This window comes from Lingula anatina, chromosome 5, assembly GCF_051362555.1.
Source record: "Lingula anatina isolate TDL-2025a chromosome 5, LinAna3.0, whole genome shotgun sequence".
NCBI classification, from domain to species: domain Eukaryota; kingdom Metazoa; phylum Brachiopoda; class Lingulata; order Lingulida; family Lingulidae; genus Lingula; species Lingula anatina.
Window position 1 is genome coordinate 20,859,471 of NC_141771.1, and position 19,958 is coordinate 20,879,428.

At 36.2% G+C, this 19,958-nt stretch overlaps 2 protein-coding genes across 4 annotated transcripts in view; one reads left to right on the top strand and one right to left on the bottom strand.

Annotated features, from left to right (window-relative positions):
- Window positions 1–442: 442 nt before the first annotated feature.
- LOC106162075 (UPF0538 protein C2orf76 homolog) lies at window positions 443–6,028 on the bottom strand. 2 transcript variants are annotated; one of them, XM_013539189.2, is made up of 7 exons: window positions 5,861–6,028; window positions 5,416–5,489; window positions 4,837–4,980; window positions 4,216–4,266; window positions 3,938–3,975; window positions 3,387–3,465; window positions 443–2,598 (listed from the first exon to the last, which is right to left on the bottom strand). In XM_013539189.2, the coding sequence occupies exons 3-7, from the start codon at window positions 4,967–4,969 to the stop codon at window positions 2,519–2,521; spliced, it is 381 nt and encodes a 126-aa protein (XP_013394643.1). In that variant the 5' UTR covers window positions 4,970–4,980; window positions 5,416–5,489; window positions 5,861–6,028; the 3' UTR covers window positions 443–2,518. The 2 variants fall into 2 exon arrangements, with proteins under 2 accessions (XP_013394643.1, XP_086869105.1); XM_087012979.1 differs by having other exon boundaries at window positions 4,837–4,998.
- Window positions 5,940–19,958, top strand: part of LOC106162074 (transcriptional repressor NF-X1) — a 30,658-nt gene continuing 16,639 nt past the window's right edge. For both annotated transcript variants that reach the window (XM_087012972.1, XM_087012973.1), the window contains exons 1-10: window positions 5,940–6,111; window positions 6,330–6,463; window positions 7,230–7,991; window positions 8,388–8,549; window positions 8,839–9,019; window positions 9,949–10,020; window positions 17,402–17,541; window positions 17,764–17,854; window positions 18,415–18,635; window positions 19,322–19,456. In XM_087012972.1, coding sequence (XP_086869098.1) covers window positions 6,418–6,463; window positions 7,230–7,991; window positions 8,388–8,549; window positions 8,839–9,019; window positions 9,949–10,020; window positions 17,402–17,541; window positions 17,764–17,854; window positions 18,415–18,635; window positions 19,322–19,456 — 1,810 coding nt within the window. In that variant the 5' untranslated portion in view covers window positions 5,940–6,111; window positions 6,330–6,417. The remainder of the gene's footprint in view (window positions 6,112–6,329; window positions 6,464–7,229; window positions 7,992–8,387; window positions 8,550–8,838; window positions 9,020–9,948; window positions 10,021–17,401; window positions 17,542–17,763; window positions 17,855–18,414; window positions 18,636–19,321; window positions 19,457–19,958) is intronic.

Genomic DNA, 19,958 nt, shown 5'->3' on the forward strand with positions numbered 1-19,958 from the left:
TTTTTGACAGAGCTTATCCCTGGGATGTGTGATCCCTGACAGAGCTCATCCCTGGGCTCAGTGTGATCCCTGACAGAGCTCATCCCTGGGCTCAGTGTGATCCCTGACAGAGCTCATCCCTGGGCTCAGTGTGATCCCTGACAGAGCTCTTTAAAATGTTGACAAAATTACATTGATAAAAATTGTTATAAAATTATCTGTTTTTAAGTTTTAATATTTCACAAGTTTCCTTCTCCATTTTAAAAATGAAGCAAAAAATGAGAAACTGATTCCGAATTAACCCCAAAGAGCCTGACAGCATCCGACCTAGGAAGTGCTCTTGGTCTTGAGCCCTCTACCCGGATGCACTCAATTTTACAGGCCACCTCATTTAATCAATGATAATGTATTCATTTGTCTAGAAAACACCTAAGAACTGTACATTTTGAGAAAGCCAAGAATGTAAGCTTTAAAGTCACATTAGTTTTATTCACATTTGGTTACATAGGTAGAAATAGCAGGAGTTTAAATATGAGACTTGATTTCATCGAAGAGAAGTAAAAAACAAAATTTTAATTTCAGCATGCACATTCTTTTTCACTTTACCAAATAATTTGTTGAAACTTTCTCATAAACATCCGAATTATATTTTAAACAATGTCAGAAAATTTCAGAAAGTTATCTTATTTAGTTTTTGAGATATAATAAATTTCCTGGGATGCATGCTGTACCTAAAAACCTGCATCATGTCAGAGAGTTGCACAATATACAGGCAGGCTAGCTGACTAAAAGACTTCCACCTATTTACTTTTATAATTACAAATAGATTGTAAATCAAGTGCCTTTTTCAATAGTTTTTCATAGTTTTTTATTTACCAACTAAACCGGGATTCTCATAAAATTTTGTTTTGCACTCAAATCATATACAAGAATACAAACATTGTCATGAGAAAATATTACACATTCGTGAACAAAAATTGCATCATAAATATACAAGTAAACGTGGCATTTGTACTAATACACAAGCAGGAAAAGACATGTTGATACAGCGCAATAGTAAACATATTACATCTGTATTTATACACAAGCAGGAAAAGACATATGTTGATGCAGCACACAAGTAAACATATGTCATTTGTACTTATACATAAGCAGGAAAAAACATGTTGATGCAGTACAACGTAACACATGACATTTGTATTTATGCACAAGCAGGAAAAGACATGTTGATGCAGCACACAAGGCAAAATTTTGGCCCGATTTGCCACAGAAATGGTTAAAGTCATTTTATCAGCAATATCCCCATTCCAATCACTTTTGTCGTCTGCTTGGTAACTGCTGTTAATATCATCAGAGTTTTTCATAAATCAAGCCCCACGTCCGAATCTGCTCTTCGACAACTCATACTAGCCAGATATACATCATCTTTGCTGTTATCGGAGTATCAAAATCTATCAAGGACTCTTTCCCGGTGTCTGAATTTTCTAAAAAAATCTAGAACATTTCTCACCCCATAAATTCTGCTGACTTCTCGCCGCCATTTTGACTTCTTAGCACCTCGCCAATGGTTGAAATAAATTGCTTTTTCATTATTCAATTCTTGCCACATGTCTTTAAAAAGCCGAAGCAAACAAAAAACTAACATTGAGTTAGTCTTGTGACAGAAGCATGAAATGTTACAAACGACAGGGGACAGTACGCAGCAAACACAGCAACCATGTATTTGCGGTTCCCGGCACTGAGGACTTTTCAAAATGAACCGCATATGTGCGGTTCCCGGCGCTATGGGGTTAATATTTCCAAAATGGTAATTACAGCTAGAACTTATCTAGATCTTCTAGCAGTTTTCTATAGGATATAGTGATAAAGTGAAAACCTTTTGCTACATAAAGGTCAGATGCTCATCACCAGGCCTACCCAACTACCAGACTCGGCACCTAAGGATCCTGAATTAACCGGTATATCGGACCACATTTTCAAGGTGTGTGTCAGATCGCATTTCGGAGTATTAGCCAGAACACCGACAGGATGAGCCCTGGCATGCTCGGCTGTCACCTTGATTGGATAGTAAACGATTGTCGTAAAATCGCTATATGATTTTAAAATCGGGTGCAAAATTTTGAAAGCCACCTAGATGAACCTTAGACTGCCACATTAATCTAATACAATGCAAAAAAGCCCTATCAAAAGTGGTTAAACATTCAAACCGAATGTCGTAAAGTCCCCATATATCCCCATAGAGACAATAAAATAGAGTACTCTAAAGTAAGAGTACAGTTTAAGGTTGTTCAGCCGAGCGTGGATGAGCCCGCAGTCGTGCAACAAAATTTGTTCTGGGGTATGATACTCCGAAATGCGATCTGACACACACCTTGAAAATGGGTAGCGTGGTCCGATATACCGGTTAATTCAGGATCCTTAGGTGCCGAGTCTGGTAGTTGGGTAGGCCTGATCACAGTCCTATCAGCAAACTACATTTACTGTGAAAGACTTGACTGCTGTTCATCTTGATGACAGTGGTACTGTTTCTAGTGAGGTCTCATAACCACTGAGTCACTGGATTAGCTTTGTAGTGTTCATAGTCCTCTCTCTTAAAATAGGATATCTCTGTCTCATTTGCTGAAATGGAAAAAATAAGTTCACTGTTATCTGAATCAAACATGCATATGGTTTCTGTGAAGCAAACTATTTAATGAACTTTTTCCCCAAAAATACAAGTGATACTTCCCAGGGTAAAGGTTCTGTATACATCCATTATATGCCTTATTTAAAGGTCTGTTCAGAACCAGATGATCTATAGGCCAGTTGAGACTAAATAGTCTGCAGATCATATATATATATATATATATATATATATATATATATATATATATATATATATATATATATATATATATATATATATATATATATATATATATATGGCACAACCCACTTTAAAGCATGCCAAGGTTTATAATATTGCTCTGCCCCAGCCTGCAGAGATGGTGCATGGGGGCAAGAATCCATTGTCAAGTGCATGCCATATTAATTCACAGAATAATTAGGCTGCATGTACTGGTAAGTTTGGGTGGATGTCTAAACACATGGCTAACTCCCAGTGCAATGCTTAAATACCATATTGTGATTTTTGCTGTGGACTTTCTTACAAATGTCACAATTTTAGTCATTGATCAGAAGTGACTGAGCAGCCTGAAATACCATTAAAATGCCAATGTACACAGCTGTCATGCTTCAACAATGTTATTCTTTGTATAAAACATTTTAACCCTGTTCAACAACATGTGGTCAGGTCTGCCTGCTGTACATGTACCTACACCTGGGTCCTCCCTGGGTCTAGAATGTTCTCCTGATCTTTACTTATCACTGGATCATTGTTACATCTACACATGGTCTGGCCTACCTACCTACACCTTGCTCTGAGAGTGTCCTCCCTGGGTCTAGAATGTTCTCCTCATGATCTGTATTTATCACTGGGTCATTGGTCTGAAAACATTAAGAAGTTGAATGAAGGTTGCATCTTGATTTTCCAAGGTCTGAAGTTTCATTAAGCCAGATTTTTTTCCTTCTGAAAGTTTTTGGATTGTTTTGTTTTAAAGTTAAGGTCAATGGATAACACTATCAGGGAGAAAAAACTGCTGAATTCTGCCTGCTATATTGTCAAATGAGTGTGACTCATCAAAAATAATTTTCGAACCAATGAACCTTGGCACCAGTGGATTTTTAGATCATTGAACCTGTGGACCAATTTTATCTATAAAACTGACTTTTATATCTTTATTTTTTCATCAAGGCATCCTTTTTTATTTCTTTCTGGTCTACTTAAATTTCAAATTTATTTCTTCTTTTAAATTATAATGGATCTTTTAAAATATTTCCACAAATATAGTATGTAAAATGTTTGGTGAAACTTTGATCACAAAAAACACAAGGTTTTGCTTTCCTGTCTGTGACCAACCTTAAAGCCATGTGCCTTGTGCAAAATTTTCATTGTATCTGAAAAAGTACAATTCATAACAGTTACTGTAATTGTCAGTTACAGGTAGGTTTCTTTAATAATATAATATGCTTTCTTTTGCAGTTACATGTAGATGGTACTCTAAGGATGGGCAACTCAGCTGTCAAGTTTACTGAGGAGTGCCTCCATTGGATATATGCACTCAGACTTTAATGCTTTTCTCTTAATATCAACTTCAGTTTTCCATTCACTCAGATCTGTATCCTGATTTCACTTACCATACTGATACTTCTTAAAGGGTGGTGGCAGTTCAGAGCATGTTGCAATATCTGAAAGTAAGGACAATTTCACTGAAGCAGGAGATCACTTCCCCAGAGCAAGACTGCTATCAAATGCCTCCTGTAAGAAGAACCTTGAAAGGCACTGGGAAAAAATCACAGGAAAAATGCTCCATAGAAATAAATTTAATTACTTTGATTGTACCGTAGCTTCAATTAATATCCATGTGTCAGCTTTACCTGATTCATTCATAAAAGCCTTGTATCCAAATGCATTTTTTGATCAATGACAGATTTCACATTTAAGTTCATAGTGGCAGTGATTCATTACCATCCTTACCTTGAGCATGTTATTACTTTTAAGATAACAATTATCTATAATACATGTAGGCACCATTAGGAAAAAATACACTTCCTGGGGTAGTGCTAGCAATTTTTTTGGCTTAGCCAAATCACCACTTTTTTGTCAATTTGTAATCAAAATGGTTATAATTTGACTAAAACAAGTCAAATCAGGCCCTTTTTCTTTAGCCAATTTAAGTCAGTTTTAGCATTTGGCTAAACTGGCGAGTGTTAGCGCTACCCCAGACTTCATATTAATTGCAATATATTCTCCTTTACCTTTGTTGACAACTGTCATGAAGTCAGCTGCTGTCTGTGACACTGACACATTCTTGAACACGATATGTTTGATGTTGCGATGTGGAAATGATCTGATCAGCCTGACTGTTACAGTTACTCCTTCTTCTGCCATGGTGCTAGTAGCTACTTATCTGTAAATAACTAGTACCATAGAAAACAAAATAAATTTATCTTGTGCCATAATATCTGAAAAGATAAATTAAGCTTTTTCATACTCATATTCACTTAAGTTCCAAATCAAAAGGATTTTTCCTATCTAAGAGATGATGTTTTATCAAACCCATATAAATTGTACACAATTAAGTCAGTGTAATCACAAATTGTGTTTAGGAGCTGATAGCAGCTGTGATTTTGGCCTATTGAATTTCATACTGGCTGAACATTTTTTTTTTCAGTTAAAATTTTTAAGAACTTCAATTCTTTTCTCTCCCAATTTTAGTCTTTATAATTAAAATAATCTTACAATAGTCCTTTGATAAAAAGGAACTGTAATAAAATGAGAAACAGAAAAGGGTAGGTCTCCCTTTAACACTAGTCATTTTCATATATAAGAGTTACCTTCATATTAGGCCATCACAGTTCCAATGTCATTTATAGGTAGTCTTTGTGTTCCAATTGTCATCAAATGAGGACTGTAAAATGAGACATTTTACAGTATGTTTTTTATTTCCCCTACAATAATTAGCATTGTTTACCGTCACATTTATAATGCAGTCTTTGTCACGCACATATATATGATAAGTCAAATCGGATATCATATGCATTTTCATTTGGTCAATAAAATTTTTAAAGTTATAAATAGACAGCATACTGTACATACTGAGTACACTGTAATAAATAGACAGCATACTGTACATACACTGTGATATGTCTGCTTGCACGAACAATTGCCAAAATAATTTATTCGAATAGCAAAGGTACTAAACAAAGTTACCACGTAACTTTTTTAATTAAGAGCAGGAGACTTAGATCTAAACTGGTTGGGGGTGGAACGCATAAATACCTTTCTTTCTGTTTTGTATTCCTGGATGGGGAATCCAAACCTCGCTTTCACTATCAAGACAGGACACTTTCGTGGCGTACAGACATCCGGTGAGCTGCATGAAATCCCACTTGGCCTCGTGAAATCGTGATTGCACAACCGGATACGGTGTTCATTTTTGTGGCAACAGTTCTGTTCTTATAAGACTCAGCATACCTGCGAGTTTAATCAGTTTTACAAGAATTCAAAACAGATTGTATAACACGCGGAAAGTAAGTGAAACGTCAACAGTTTGCCGTCAACGTATTGTTTTAAGCATCAAAAGCTAGAAAATTAACTTAGTAATTTTTAATGCTTGCAAGAATGTCAAAGTTTAATGTTCTTTTGAAAATATTTATTAGATCAGTTGAAATGCGATGCGCATATACAATTTTGAAGTCAACTGTTAACGTTATATTTACTTGACCTTTACCCTCTTCCGTCTTCACAGATCATAGAGGTATTTACGGTATTTACCAGTACCAGTCACAAGTTCAAATAAGAGGGAGAAAGAGAGATAAAAGATAGAAGTTTGTCCTATGGAACCAGGCTGGCCACAAGATTTTCAACAATCACATCAGAGAAGTAAGGGAGGTTTACGAGTCACTGCACAAATGGTGTCAGAGGACCCACTTTGTGCACCTTATTAATAAAAGAACACCTTTCTCACCTTGACTGGTTATGATTACTGAACCAGAATCATCAGAAAAGAAGACTATAGAATGCCACACCACTCCACCATAATGAAAAATAGTAAAACCTAATTGCAGTTGTTAAAAAATTTTAATGAATTTAATTAATTCACCTTATTTAGGCTGTAGAAAACTAAAAGCTACATGTATAACATTGTTCATTGTTCACTTGTATAACATAAGTTACCGAAAAAAAAAACTTTGACCATGCACAATAAAATTTCAAATAAAATTAGAAAAAGCCATCAGACCAGTTCTACCTAACTTACCTTACAATATAAACATAAACTTATTTCTGTTATTAAGTATTTTAATTATTAAAACTTACACTTATACTGTTACATAAACTCCAATTTTATAGACACATTCTGTGTTAAATGTAATACAAACTCAACAAAGAGTAATATTTCCATTTAGGTTTTTATTTTAAACTTTAGATTTTGCAGTTTCTCGTTGATGATAAAAGTAAGTTTAAAGCAGCTCTTGGTTTTTTTATTATTTGATATAGATACCCTAGTAGGCTAGTACTGATGCTAGAGTCTTTTCATGTTTCACATATCGTAGAAAACTTCAAAATTGATATATATTTCTGTTCTGTAACTTCAATAGGAATCAAGTTCATGTACAGGGTAGAAGTCAAATGTTGTGTTATCTTTCAGCATTTCCTGGATCACCAGTTGTATTAAGTGTGCCCCACTGGCAGTACTTCCCACCAATGCAGGCTGAGTCACACTATCACAGTCACCATAGTCAGCTGATCGGCAGTCAGCCAAGGTTCAGGGGTCAAGGTGGGGCAATATTTAGAGGACAAGGTCAGAGGTCATATGGAGGTCAAAGCCAAAATAGGCAAATAGACTTGTCAGATGAAGCACAGATAAATAACACCAACCAGTTTGATCAGAGGGATGTCAGTCGTCAGGCTGGCTATAGAGGAAGAGGAAAGAGAGGCAAAGGACGAGGGGGGAGTGCAGCTGGGTCAAGGTTGGAGCAGGGCTTCCAGGGAAGATATGACGAAACCCGGAGAAGTGAACAGAATGTGAGTGGAGGTGCACGGCCTAAGTCATCAAAAGCAAGGGGTGGCAGAAATAGATACAAGGGCTATAGTGACAGTGCAGCAGTCAGGGGACACAATTTTGACAAGGAACAAAGAAAAGATAGGGCAGTTCGTTCAGATGACCCTCAAGTTGGTGATGTATATGAAGAAAGTAGTAGAGAAACATCCACAGATAAAGGTGGATTACGAAAGTCAGATCAGTCTCTGCAAAATGATATTAATTTAAGTGATACACAGGGGAAGCAAATGGGATTGAAAGCAAAAAGTAACAAAAACCAAGAAGAAAACAATGGACCACGAAAGAAAGGCAATAAATCCACCAAGACTGGTTTGAAGGGAAAACCAGTAAATGATGAAAATCAAAGAGGTAAACAAAATAAACTTAAATCTGAATTCATAAAGATTGATTAAAACATTTGACATTCCCCTTTAGCTGTTAGCTATTAAAAAAGATCAGTTTATTAGGAACATTGCTCGTATAAGTAACAGTTATATAATTGTTACTCCTACAGCATTTGTTTCACATTAGCTTGTAGGCAGTTTGGTAAAAAAAAAAAAAAAAAAAAAAAAAAAAAAAAACGGATAATATCTATAATATCTAGAGAAATTTATCATGATGAAAAGTATTTAATCATTTCTTGCTAAATTGACCTCCTTTGATACAAAATTGGTTCGAGTTAATATGTCATTCTACACCTGCCTTGATGCAGTTAATTTGAGTATGAAACAACAAAGATCTTTGATTGAAACCTTTGATTTTTAGGTGTCCTAATTGAGGAGCTGAGAAATGAGAGTTATGAATGCATGGTTTGCTGCAGTGCTATAAGGTGTGAGGCTGCGGTCTGGAGCTGCAGCAGTTGTTTCCATATTTTCCATCTGTACTGTATCAAGAAATGGGCCAGGACTGTTCATTTGGAAGGAGAGGGTGAGTGGTATGGCAGAGCAGAAACAGCTGTGTCAAGAGTGAATATGATGTGAGGATTGTAGTTTCTAGAAATAACTTGAGTCACTTATCCTAATTTATAATTTAGCTGAAAGTTGCTACTTAAAAAAATGATACTTGTTATTGCAATACAGGATTTGTATTTTAAAAACAGCTGATGCAAATGCAAGAGTCATTCTTTGATTGTGTTAGAGACTACAGTCCACCAAGGAACTGTGAGCAGAAGTCTCATGAAGGGAAGATATATTTTTGTTCATGAAAACTTTTCCAGTGGATGAGACTGGCTGGCGTTGCCCAGCATGTCAAAACGTGACTTTCAAGCTCCCCAACCAGTACCGTTGTTTTTGTGGGCGTGTGCGTGACCCGGACTGGACTGGCTACGACACTCCGCATAGCTGTGGAGAGGTGTGTGGCAAGAAGAGAGGAAGTGCCTGCACACACCCATGTAATATGTAAGACTAACTTTCCATTACTTTAATACAAGTATATGTTTAATGGACAGACACTTAGTGTCTGGGTACATTGTCATTACCTGCTGTGCTGAGTTTGTTAATGTGCTTGATGACATATGTTAAATTAAAACAGGCTCTAATTCATCTGACTTCAGAGGATCTTGGTCCGAGTCACAATTCCTGATTTCAATTGTACCATGAGAAAGACATTGAAATGCAAACTTTATCATAGGTCTGCTTCAAATTTATATTGAAACTGGATATGACCAAATCAAAACGAAATTTAAGATGAAAATCATTATGAAAGACAAATACTAGTGTGTTGGCATGTTGGCAACTACTTAAACAGTACTTTTGATCATCTACCAATTTCGTATGTACAAATTTAAAGAATTTTTGCCTCCATCTTTGCTTCACTGCTGCTGTCCACATAACTGGGTGATTTCCTGGAATTTTTACATAAACATCGTAAAAAGCCATCACCTGCTGTACAGCCATTTGTTGTCTGTGTTGTCTTTGCCATGCTTTTTTTCGCTATGAAAGTCACTTATGAAAAAACTATGATGTATTAAACTTACTGGGGTGATTTATGGCACTGGTTCAAGTATCAGCTTCATTAGATAATTTTTCTAGAAGAAATGCATTATTTTGTGAAATTTTCCATTTTCTCAAGGTGGCATTTTCAAATATGAAATATTATTTTTTGTGAAATTTTTATATTTCTCATATTGGCATCTTCAGTGTGTGATTTTGAAATCCCAAAGTGACAAAAACCCTATGCTAGTTATGTTTTCTGAATGTTCATGTTATTTCTAGTACATAATTAAATAATTGGTGGCGATGATGTTAAACGTTATGTAACATTGCATCAAAAATGATCAAGGCCATAATTATTTTCTGCACAGTGTTGGTTTTCTTTGATATTTCAGCTTATGCCACCCAGGTCCATGTCCTCCCTGTCAGACAGTGGTCAGCAGGCCGTGTCACTGTGGGAAGACCAGGTCAGTGTTTACAGCACTTGTCTTTTATTTCCTTCGTGGTAACCAGGCCTGTTATGGACGCTTTTTTTTATGTACAGACACAGATGTGTCTGTACATATAGCCATCATCTGCGTCTGTCGTCGCCGTCGTCGCCGTCGCCGTGCACTTTTACCGATAACACGATAAGTGGAAAACCATTTTGCCTTTTGATTTGAAACTTGCAGAACTGATGAATATTCAGAATATGCAGGTCAAGTTCGAAAATAAGCATGATCGGGTCACTCTTAGGGAATTTATGCTGTTTTTTCACTTTTTTCAACATATATGCAGCACCGATAACACGATAAGTGGAAAACCATTGTACCTTTTGACTTGAAACTTACAGAACTGATGAATATTCATAATATGCAGGTCAAGTTCGAAAATCGGCATGATTGGGCCATTTTTAGGGAATTTATGCTGTTTTTTCACTTTTTCAGCATATATGCAGCACCGATAACACAGTAAGTGGAAAACCATTTTACCTTTTGGCTTGAAACTTACAGAACTGATGAAAATTCTTAATACGCAGGTCAAGTTCGAAAATCAGCATGATTGGGCCATTTTTAGGGAATTAATGCTGTTTTTTCACTTTTCAATATAAATGCAACACTGATAACACAATATAAGAAAAACGGATTGGCCAATTGGCATTATATTCACAGGAGTGGTCAATCTTACTAAAACGCAGGTTGAGTTCGAAAATCAGCATAATCAGTCCCATTATTTTAGAAGTTATACTGTTTTTTCACATTTCCTCAGATTCAATTATTAGGCATGTTAACAGTCTCATTATTGAACTAATTAGATGCGTAAAAGTGTTTGTTTGATATTTCCTGCATCTTTACAACATTGTTAGTTGATTATGTAAAAAAACATGGTAAACTTTTTATCATGTATTGTGTAATAAAGTGTCAAAATGGAAATAAACTCATATCATTGCAGTTTGTCAGATTCAATCATCCACTATGTTCAGAATCTCAGAATGGAGGAAATTGGACATTTAACACTGTTCTATTGATACTTTTCCCATCTCATCAATTTTCTTAGTTGGTCATATAAAAATGGCAGTAAAATGTTTATTTTGTTTTATGTTAAAAAAGTGTTAAAAATGGAAATAAACCCATTTCAGGACAGTGCTGTCTTGTTTACATTTTGGCATTTTCAAGATGTGACTTTGAAGTTCCATGGGCCTGAAGACCTTTGCTTGTCATGTTTTCTGAATGTCCATGTTACTAATATTTTATTAATAACATTTGATGGTTATTATGCTGTTAAACATTATGTAACGTTGCATCAAAATTTGAAGAAACCCCTATTTAGGGCACTGCTCCTATGATGACCATTTAAGGGAAAACATGTAACTTGCTGTTCTCAAACTTACAAGAAAGAAACATGGGTCTAACATACAGCCTCAGTAGGCAATGCAGTCTGTTTGGTAAATTTCTCTGGCAGTTTTTTGTGAAAATTTAATTTTTCACTTATTGGCAATTTCAAGGTGCAACTTAGAACCTCCACAGGCTTGAGGACCCATACTAGTCACATTTTCTGAAAATCCATGACATGTATATTTTATTATAAAAAAATTGATGGTCATTTTGCTGTTAAGCATTATGTAATGTTGCATCAAAATAGAAGAAAACACAATTTTTGGTGCTGCTGCCATGATGACCATTATGGGAAAACCGTGTTACTTATGATTGTATATATATATATATATATATATATATATATATATATATATATATATATATATATATATATATATATATATATATATATATCAAACTCAAAGATTAAAAGTTTGAATAGCAGCTTCTTTGGAATTATATTTACCTCTGCCAAGGAGGTTATATTTTCACCCCTGTTTGTCTGTCATCAACATAACTCAAAAAGTTATGTACCGATTTTGCTGAAATTTTCAGGAACTGTCAGAAGTGGGCCGAAGAGGACAATAATAATAATCAACAATTGCTGCCTTGTAGCTTTAAACCTACAGAACTGATAAATATTCATAATATGCAGGTAAAGTTCAAAAATCAGCATGATCGGGCCATTTTTAGGGAAGTTATGCTGTTTTTTCACTTTTTTCAGCATATATGCAGCACCGATAACACGATAAGTGGAAAACCATTTTACTTTTTGGCTTGAAACTTACAGAACTGATGAATATACTTAATACGCAGGTCAAGTTCGAAAATCAGCGTGATTGGGTCATTTTTAGTGAATTTTTTCTATTTTTTCAGCATATATGCAGCACCGATAACACGATAAGTGGAAAACCATTTTACCTTTTGGCTTGAAACTTACAGAACTGATAAATATTCATAATACGCAGGTCAAGTTCGAAAATCAGCACGATTGGGTCACTTATAGGGAATTTATGCTGTTTTTTCACTTTTTTCAGTATATATGCAACACTTATAACACAATATAAGAAAAACAGATTGGCCAATTGTCATTATACTCACAGGAGGGGCCAATCTTACTAAAACGCAGGTTGAGTTTGAAAATCAGCATAATCAGTCCATTATTTTAGAAGTTATGCTGTTTTTTCACATTTCCTCACATTCAATTCTTAGGCATGTTAACAGTCTCATTATTGAACTAATAAGATACGTAAAAGTGTTTGTTTGACATTTCCTGCATCTTTACAACATTGTTAGTTGATTTTGTAAAAATGATGGTAAACTTGTTATCATGTATTGTGTAATAAAGTGTCAAAAATGGAAATAAACTCATATCATTGCAGTTTGTCAGATGCATTCATCCACTATGTTCAGAATCTCAGAATGGAGGAAGTTGGACATTTAACACTGTTCTATTGATACTTTTCCCATCTCATCAATTTTCTTCATTGGTCATATAAAAATGGCAGTAAACTGTTTATTTTGTTTTCTGTTAAAAAAGTGTTAAAAATGGAAATAAACCCATTTCAGAACAGTGCTGTCTTGTTTACATTTTGGCATTTTCAATATGTGACTTTGAAGTTCCATGGGCCTGAAGACTTTTGCTAGTTACATTTTCTGAATAACCATGATACTAATATTTTATAATTAAAAATTGATGGTCATTATGCTGTAAAACATTATGTAATATTGCATCAAAATTTGAAGAAACCCCTATTTTGGGCAGTGCTCCCATGATGACCATTTAAGGAAAATCATGTCACTTACTGTTCTCAAACTTACAGGAAAGAAACATGGGACTAAAATACAGTTTCAGTAGGCAATGCAGTCTGTTTGGTAAATTTTTCTGGCAATTAAACAGTTTTTTGTGAAAATTTAATTTTTCACATATTGGCATTTCCAAGGTGTGACTTAGAACCTCCACGGGCTTGAAGACCCATGCTAGTCACATTTTGTGAAAATCCATGACACTTATATTTTATTATTAAAAATCAATGGTCAGTATGCTGTTAAGCATTATGTAATGTTGCATCAAAATAGAAGAAAACACAATTTTTGGTGCTGCTGCCTTGATGACCATTATGGGAAAACTGTGTTACTTATGACTGTCAAACTTTCAAAAAAGAAACACAGGACTAAAATGCAGCCTGAGTTAGAAAAGCAGTCTAATTGGCTTCTTTTTCTGGAAGTTATACATTTTAGTGTAATATTCATTATCTTTTTGGCATATTCATTGTGGGACTCGGAGCTCCCATGGACATGAAGCCAAATGGTAATCATATTTTCTACATGTCCATCCTATTTATAGTCAATAAACAAAAATTGGTGATAATTATTCTCTAATTTATTATGTAATGTTACATCAAAATTGACAACAATCTTTTTGCACTGCTACTGCAAACATTATGAAAAGAAAACTGTGCTACTTATTATAATTTTAAACTTACAAGTACGATTTTTAGGATTGGCCTTCAGCTCATGAGAAAACCAGCTCTATTGGATTATCATGTTTATTGTATTTATGCATTTTTTGTGAAATTTTCATTTTTCTCATTCTGGCACTTTTTAAGTATAAACTTGAACTCTGGTGGGCCTGGAGCCTTATGCTTTTACTTTCGTCTGTGTTACCTGTTGTGCATAAGTTGATGTTGACTGTGCAGTTAAACATAATGTATTATTGCATCAGGATTGGTAGTCTCCTATTTTGGGCATTATGGTTTTGTGCTTTTCTTAAGGTGTGACTTATGGGCCTGAAGACCTTTGAGTGGGTCAGTCTGTAAATTACCCTTGGGTATCACTAGATTAATTTCAGAGTTATAAAGTCATTTGCTTTAATAGGCCATTAAATGAGATTACGTAAAGCACACTTGTTGATATTTCCCTGTAAACTCCCAAAGGTAAAGCTCTCTGCTAGATTAATAATAAGGAAGCAGTGATAATTATGCAGGTAAATTTTGTTTAATATTGCAAATAAGTTATATATATATATATATATATATATATATATATATATATATATATACAGGGCTCGACATTAGCGCCTGTCCGCCTGTCCGGGACAGGTAAAAATTCAGTTCGGACAGGTGAAGTTGCAGGGTTGGCTGTCCGACGGACAGGTCATGTTTTATGAGAAATTTGGAGCAAAAATCTTTAAAAAATCATTTTTTGTTGCATACTAACGTCTTTTTGCCTCTTCCTAGACGACATTGAAAAGAGTGACCTACTTTTGGCACAAAACACATGCAGTCGCAAAACGAAGTCTGAGCAAACTTACCGCCAAATTATAAAAATGAACACCTTCCAGAACTTCATCAGACAAAATTTATTCACATATCAGGTTCACTACTTAACATTTATTTAGTTAAAAATCTACGTGCTCTAGTAATAAAGACACTTCCTAAAACAGAAACTACACAAGTACTGTGCTGGAGCCAGATTGGACTGGATGAACTGGCTATATCTAGTTCGTTGTCAAGGCAACATACTGCCTGTCAATCAAACACGTATGCTATCTACTCACTATAGAAAGTGAAATCTTTGGGACTGAAGATCTTGTTGAAATGTTGTTTATTTGCCAAAATATAACCTGAAATTTTGTATGATGTTTTCTTTAATGACTCTAGCATCACCTCTGTTATTTTCAGTTTAAAATTTAGTGCTGGAATATGATAAATTAACATTGCTCTCATATACCAGTGTGATATTGATGTAAGGAAGAAATTAGTAATAACAGATATGAGAATTTAAATAAAAAGAAGGGGAACTTTTTTATACTGATTTTATTTAATTCATATATTTTTAAAAAACCAAACATGTGATAACCCCTTAAGAAGTTAAATTGTTAACATAAATATAAGTAAAGTATTATAAAATGAATATTCTTTGATTTTCATTGAAATTGAACTTTATTCAAATATTATAAATTTTGAATATTTTAATAAAATTAATTTAACAGTACCCCCTCCCCACTTCCAGCTCAGGTTTTTTTTTTCTTTTTCTTTTTTTAGCTTTGGTTAAACTTCATGTGAATCTGTTATCAAATTGCAGACTTACAATTAGTAGACCCTGTACCCCAAATCCTAGGAGAAGCCCTGATGTTAAATATCAGACTTAAATGCAAGATTAAATCTTCAGGAGTTCACAAGTATGAAAAAACAACTTTTTATCTGAACATAAATTCACTTTAAGGTGCATTTTCGGGGCTCATATGATTGAATGTTTGGGTAATATATACATTAATTTAAATGTATGACTTCACATATTAATTGACAAAGTTTAAAGGTATGAATAGGAAAAAATTATTGGTTTTGTGGACAGGTTGGATTGAAAATCGGACAGGTCAAATTTATGAGCACCTGTCCGAAGGTCGAAGTTTAGTGTCTAGCCCTGATATATATATGTATGTATGCATATATATATATATATATCAAACTGGAAGATTAAAAGTTTGAATAGCATCTTCATTGGAATTATATTTACCTCAAGCTCTGCCAAGGGGGTTATATTTTCACCCCTGTTTGTCTGTCATCCACATAACACAAAAAGTTATGGACCAATTTTGCAGAAATTTTCAGGAACTGTCGGAAGTGGGCCAAAGAGGACAATGATTAATTTTTGGTGGTGGTCTGGATCAATAAACAATCAAATATCAATAATAATCAACAATTGCTGCCTTGGCAGAGGTCTGCACTCTCAAAGTGCTTTTCTAGTTTTGTTGTTTTCCTTTATAATTTTTTCTCAAACACTTGCATTTGTGACTTTTAACTCTCATCTGCCTGGGGCTCTGCACATTTTCTGTATTTCTACATAAGCAGTTGTATTGTTTTTTATGTCTTTAAACATTATGTAATATTATTTTATGCACTGTCATCATTTTTCAAATATTGAGACTTTCATAATGTGAATTTGAACTCTCATGGTCCTGAAACTGTAATCTTATTGAAGGGGTGGATTGAGACCATCTTCTGGGTCTTCCGGAAGACAGTCAGGTTATTAAGTTAATATTGACTGGTATCTATTTTTTTCTGTTGGAAGACCATCAAAATGGAGGATGGATCAACATAGATACTTTGTAATACTGTCAGAAAATATCTCTGGGTCTGCTCCTGTTATTGACCATGTTACCCGTTGTGCAAGATTAAAATTCAGTGTTGACTGACAGTGCTATTATAAGCATTATTTATTATTGCATCAAAATTGACAAAATGACCTTTTTTGCATCTTTATTTTCTGTTTTTTGTCTGTACATTTGTTTCAAATGGCAAAGCCAGTTCGCGAAAAAAAAAAAAAAAAACATTTTTTGTCAACAATCCATGGTCACCAAATGTCTTGAATGTCTCCATCTTGGTGCCTAATGCTTCAGCTGTAGTGTTTCATTCAAGACTAACTTCAGAGATTAAATGCAATCTTTGGGCTCTGCAGGCTGAACTTGGAGTTTGATACTGACAGTTTTGGATGAGTCCTCCAAAATTAAAATGTAGAACTCAAAAAATGACCCTATAAAACTATATTGGTTTTGGATAGGGTATACCTTGGGATTATGAGAAAATTGATGAAGTTTCCAAGAATTTTTTTCTTTTTGCTATATAAATGTCGAACACTGTGTCTTGAAAGATTAAAAAATATCCACTTTTAATGTAAGAAAATATTTGGGATGAAAGCATCTGTATAAATCTGTATAAATATAAATTTTCTAGAGGAGGAAAGATGTAGAGTTGAGGGTACCTAGTTTGGATATGCTGCATGCAACCCCTTGCCACACATTCCAGATACACGTCATGAGGCCCATAGCTTCAACATTATGATCCATTGTTACATTATTGACATTTGTCATCATGTTTAGGTTCGATACTTTAGCCTATGGTAGACATGGTTCTTGTTTAATTGTGTTTTGCTGTGCCATTTGTGATAATTCAAGTACAGCTGATTCATGTGGATGTTTTTGCTGACCTAGGCCCAGTGTCAAGTGCAATGCTGCTGCAGATATCAAGTGTTCCTCTTCATGCGACAAACCTCTGAACTGTGGGAAACACTTCTGTCAGAAGATATGTCACTCAGGACCATGTGACCCTTGTGATGTCACACTGGAACAAGGTCAGTTTTGATTGGTTTTAGAAGGCAGTCATGTGACTTAAGGTCATGTTTCAGTCCTGCTGGCTGCTTTCTATGCACAGTTAAACATAGTTCCTGAAGGTTTGATTTTTTTCATGTGATGTCAAAACAGAAGAAGGAAAGATAGAATGTGTCACTTTTAACATCCACATTCATTTTAAGTACTTAATATCAGTTGAAACTAAATTACATATTTTTTTTCAGAATGTTGGTGTGGGCAGAGTAAGAGGAGCGTTCTGTGTGGGACTGGGGACTCCTTTGACAACTACTACCGCTGTGACAAACAATGTAACAGGTGCTGTACACAAAACATCTTTGTGGTCTACATTGCTGATAAAACATTGTTTGGCTAAGAAGAAATTGTAATTTTCTTATAGGTGACATATTAATGGTAACATTTAGGAAAATATTCATCAAATTGCAAACAAACACTTTTAGATGCAGTTTAAGATTAAAAACTTGTGCAGAAGATGGCATTTAACAAACAATTGATAAAATTATAACTTTGTCTTCACTAGCCCATGGTTTGCCCATGATAAGTGTAGTTCTCATATTCATATGGGTATTCAATTGTCACAAGTGCGAGATAAAATACCAAGAACTGGTCACTGTTTGCTCAAAGGTCACTGTTCATAGACAGAAATCAGGGGTAAATAGCCTTCTGGATTCTTTGTGCTAGTGGCCATTGTGTTAAGAAAGGTGTCATGTGACACAGTTGATTAACTTTTAGCCTCTCTGTTAAATACAATTTCAGTACGTAGAATTATTACATCTCACTCTAAGAGTAAGAACAGGTCCTGGTTTGGAGTGGATTTCCATTGTGAAGTATGTGTAAGATATGCTGTGTATTTCCAGATGGCTAACTTGTGGCAGTCACCAGTGTGGTCAGCCCTGTCACCCGGGACCCTGCGGACAGTGTCCACTCTCTGTGGACTTAGTCACTCACTGTCCATGTGGCCAGACCCCCCTGGCTAAGCTGATAGAGAGGGACGAGGCAACAGAGAGGAAGAGGTGCACAGATGCTGTGGCATCATGTGGTGGAGTGTGTGGAAAGACACTGCACTGTGGGACTGACGGTGAGGGCAGCTGGGACTGGGAGAGGGTGATAACAGCTAGGACTGGGAGAGGGTGATAACAGCTAGGACTGGGAGAGGGTGATAACAACTAACACTGGGAGAGGGTGATAACAGCTAGGACTGGGAGAGGGTGATAACAGATGGGACTGGGAGAGGGTGATAACAGCTAGGACTGGGAGAGGGTGATAACAGATGGGACTGGGAGAGGGTGATAACAGCTGGGACTGGGAGGGGATGATAACAGCTAGGACTGGGAGGGAGGGTGATAACAGCTAGGACTGGGAGAGGGTGATAACAGCTGAATTCTCCCTGTAATGAAAATGTCATGATCTCTGTTGTTGTCTAGCGGCACAGATGACAAGAAAGGCATCCGCCATATTGGATGCAAAGACAGACGTCAGGATATGGTAACTTAGCAACCTTTCTGTTTCGTTAATTACACATCCGTTCAATAAATTTCTAGGGTTTGCGAGTGGTCTGACCTACTCATTGGTAACAACGAGACAATAACAAACAAGAAAATAAGCCATACCTTCATGAAATGGCATTTAAAACTAACAAGAGCCTAACAGTCGATTGGTAACTAACAAAAGCTTCTGGAAATGGGGCCCTGCTCTATTTCAGGTGAGCCTTATACCTGCCCACTTGTCTGTGGTCACTTAACCATGTGTCCTGCTCTATTTCAGGTGACCCTCATACCTGTCCACTTGTCTGTGGTCACTCTGGCCCCTGTGGTCAGTGCAGTGGCCGTAGTGAGGTGACATGTCGCTGTGGAGCCTATACCAAGGAGATGCCGTGCAGTGAGGCTGACCAGTTCACAGGTACAGTGAGTGGGTTGGTGTGCAGTGAGGCTGACCAGTTCACAGGTACAGTGAGTGGGTTGGTGTGCAGTGAGGCTGACCAGTTCACAGGTACAGTGAGTGGGTTGGTGTGCAGTGAGGCTGACCAGTTCACAGGTACAGTGAGTGGGTTGGTGTGCAGTGAGGCTGACCAGTTCACAGGTACAGTGAGTGGGTTGGTGTGTAGTGAGGCTGACCAGTTCACAGGTACAGTGAGTGGGTTGGTGTGCAGTGAGGCTGACCAGTTCACAGGTACAGTGAGTGGGTTGGTGTGCAGTGAGGCTGACCAGTTCACAGGTACAGTGAGTGGGTTGGTGTGCAGTGAGGCTGACCAGTTCACAGGTACAGTGAGTGGGTTGGTGTGCAGTGAGGCTGACCAGTTCACAGGTACAGTGAGTGGGTTGGTGTGCAGTGAGGCTGACCAGTTCACAGGTACAGTGAGTGGGTTGGTGTGCAGTGAGGCTGACCAGTTCACAGGTACAGT

Excerpts from the sequence above, each read along its gene's own strand:
- LOC106162075 (XM_013539189.2), bottom strand. The coding sequence starts at position 4,969 with ATGGCAGAAGAAGGAGTAACTGTAACAGTCAGGCTGATCAGATCATTT. Across the intron at positions 4,267-4,836 it reads CATGACAGTTGTCAACAAAG|ATATTGCAACATGCTCTGAA; the intron begins GTAAAGGAGAAT and ends CCTTACTTTCAG. Across the intron at positions 3,976-4,215 it reads CTTTAAGAAGTATCAGTATG|ATACAATGAAAATTTTGCAC; the intron begins GTAAGTGAAATC and ends GTACTTTTTCAG.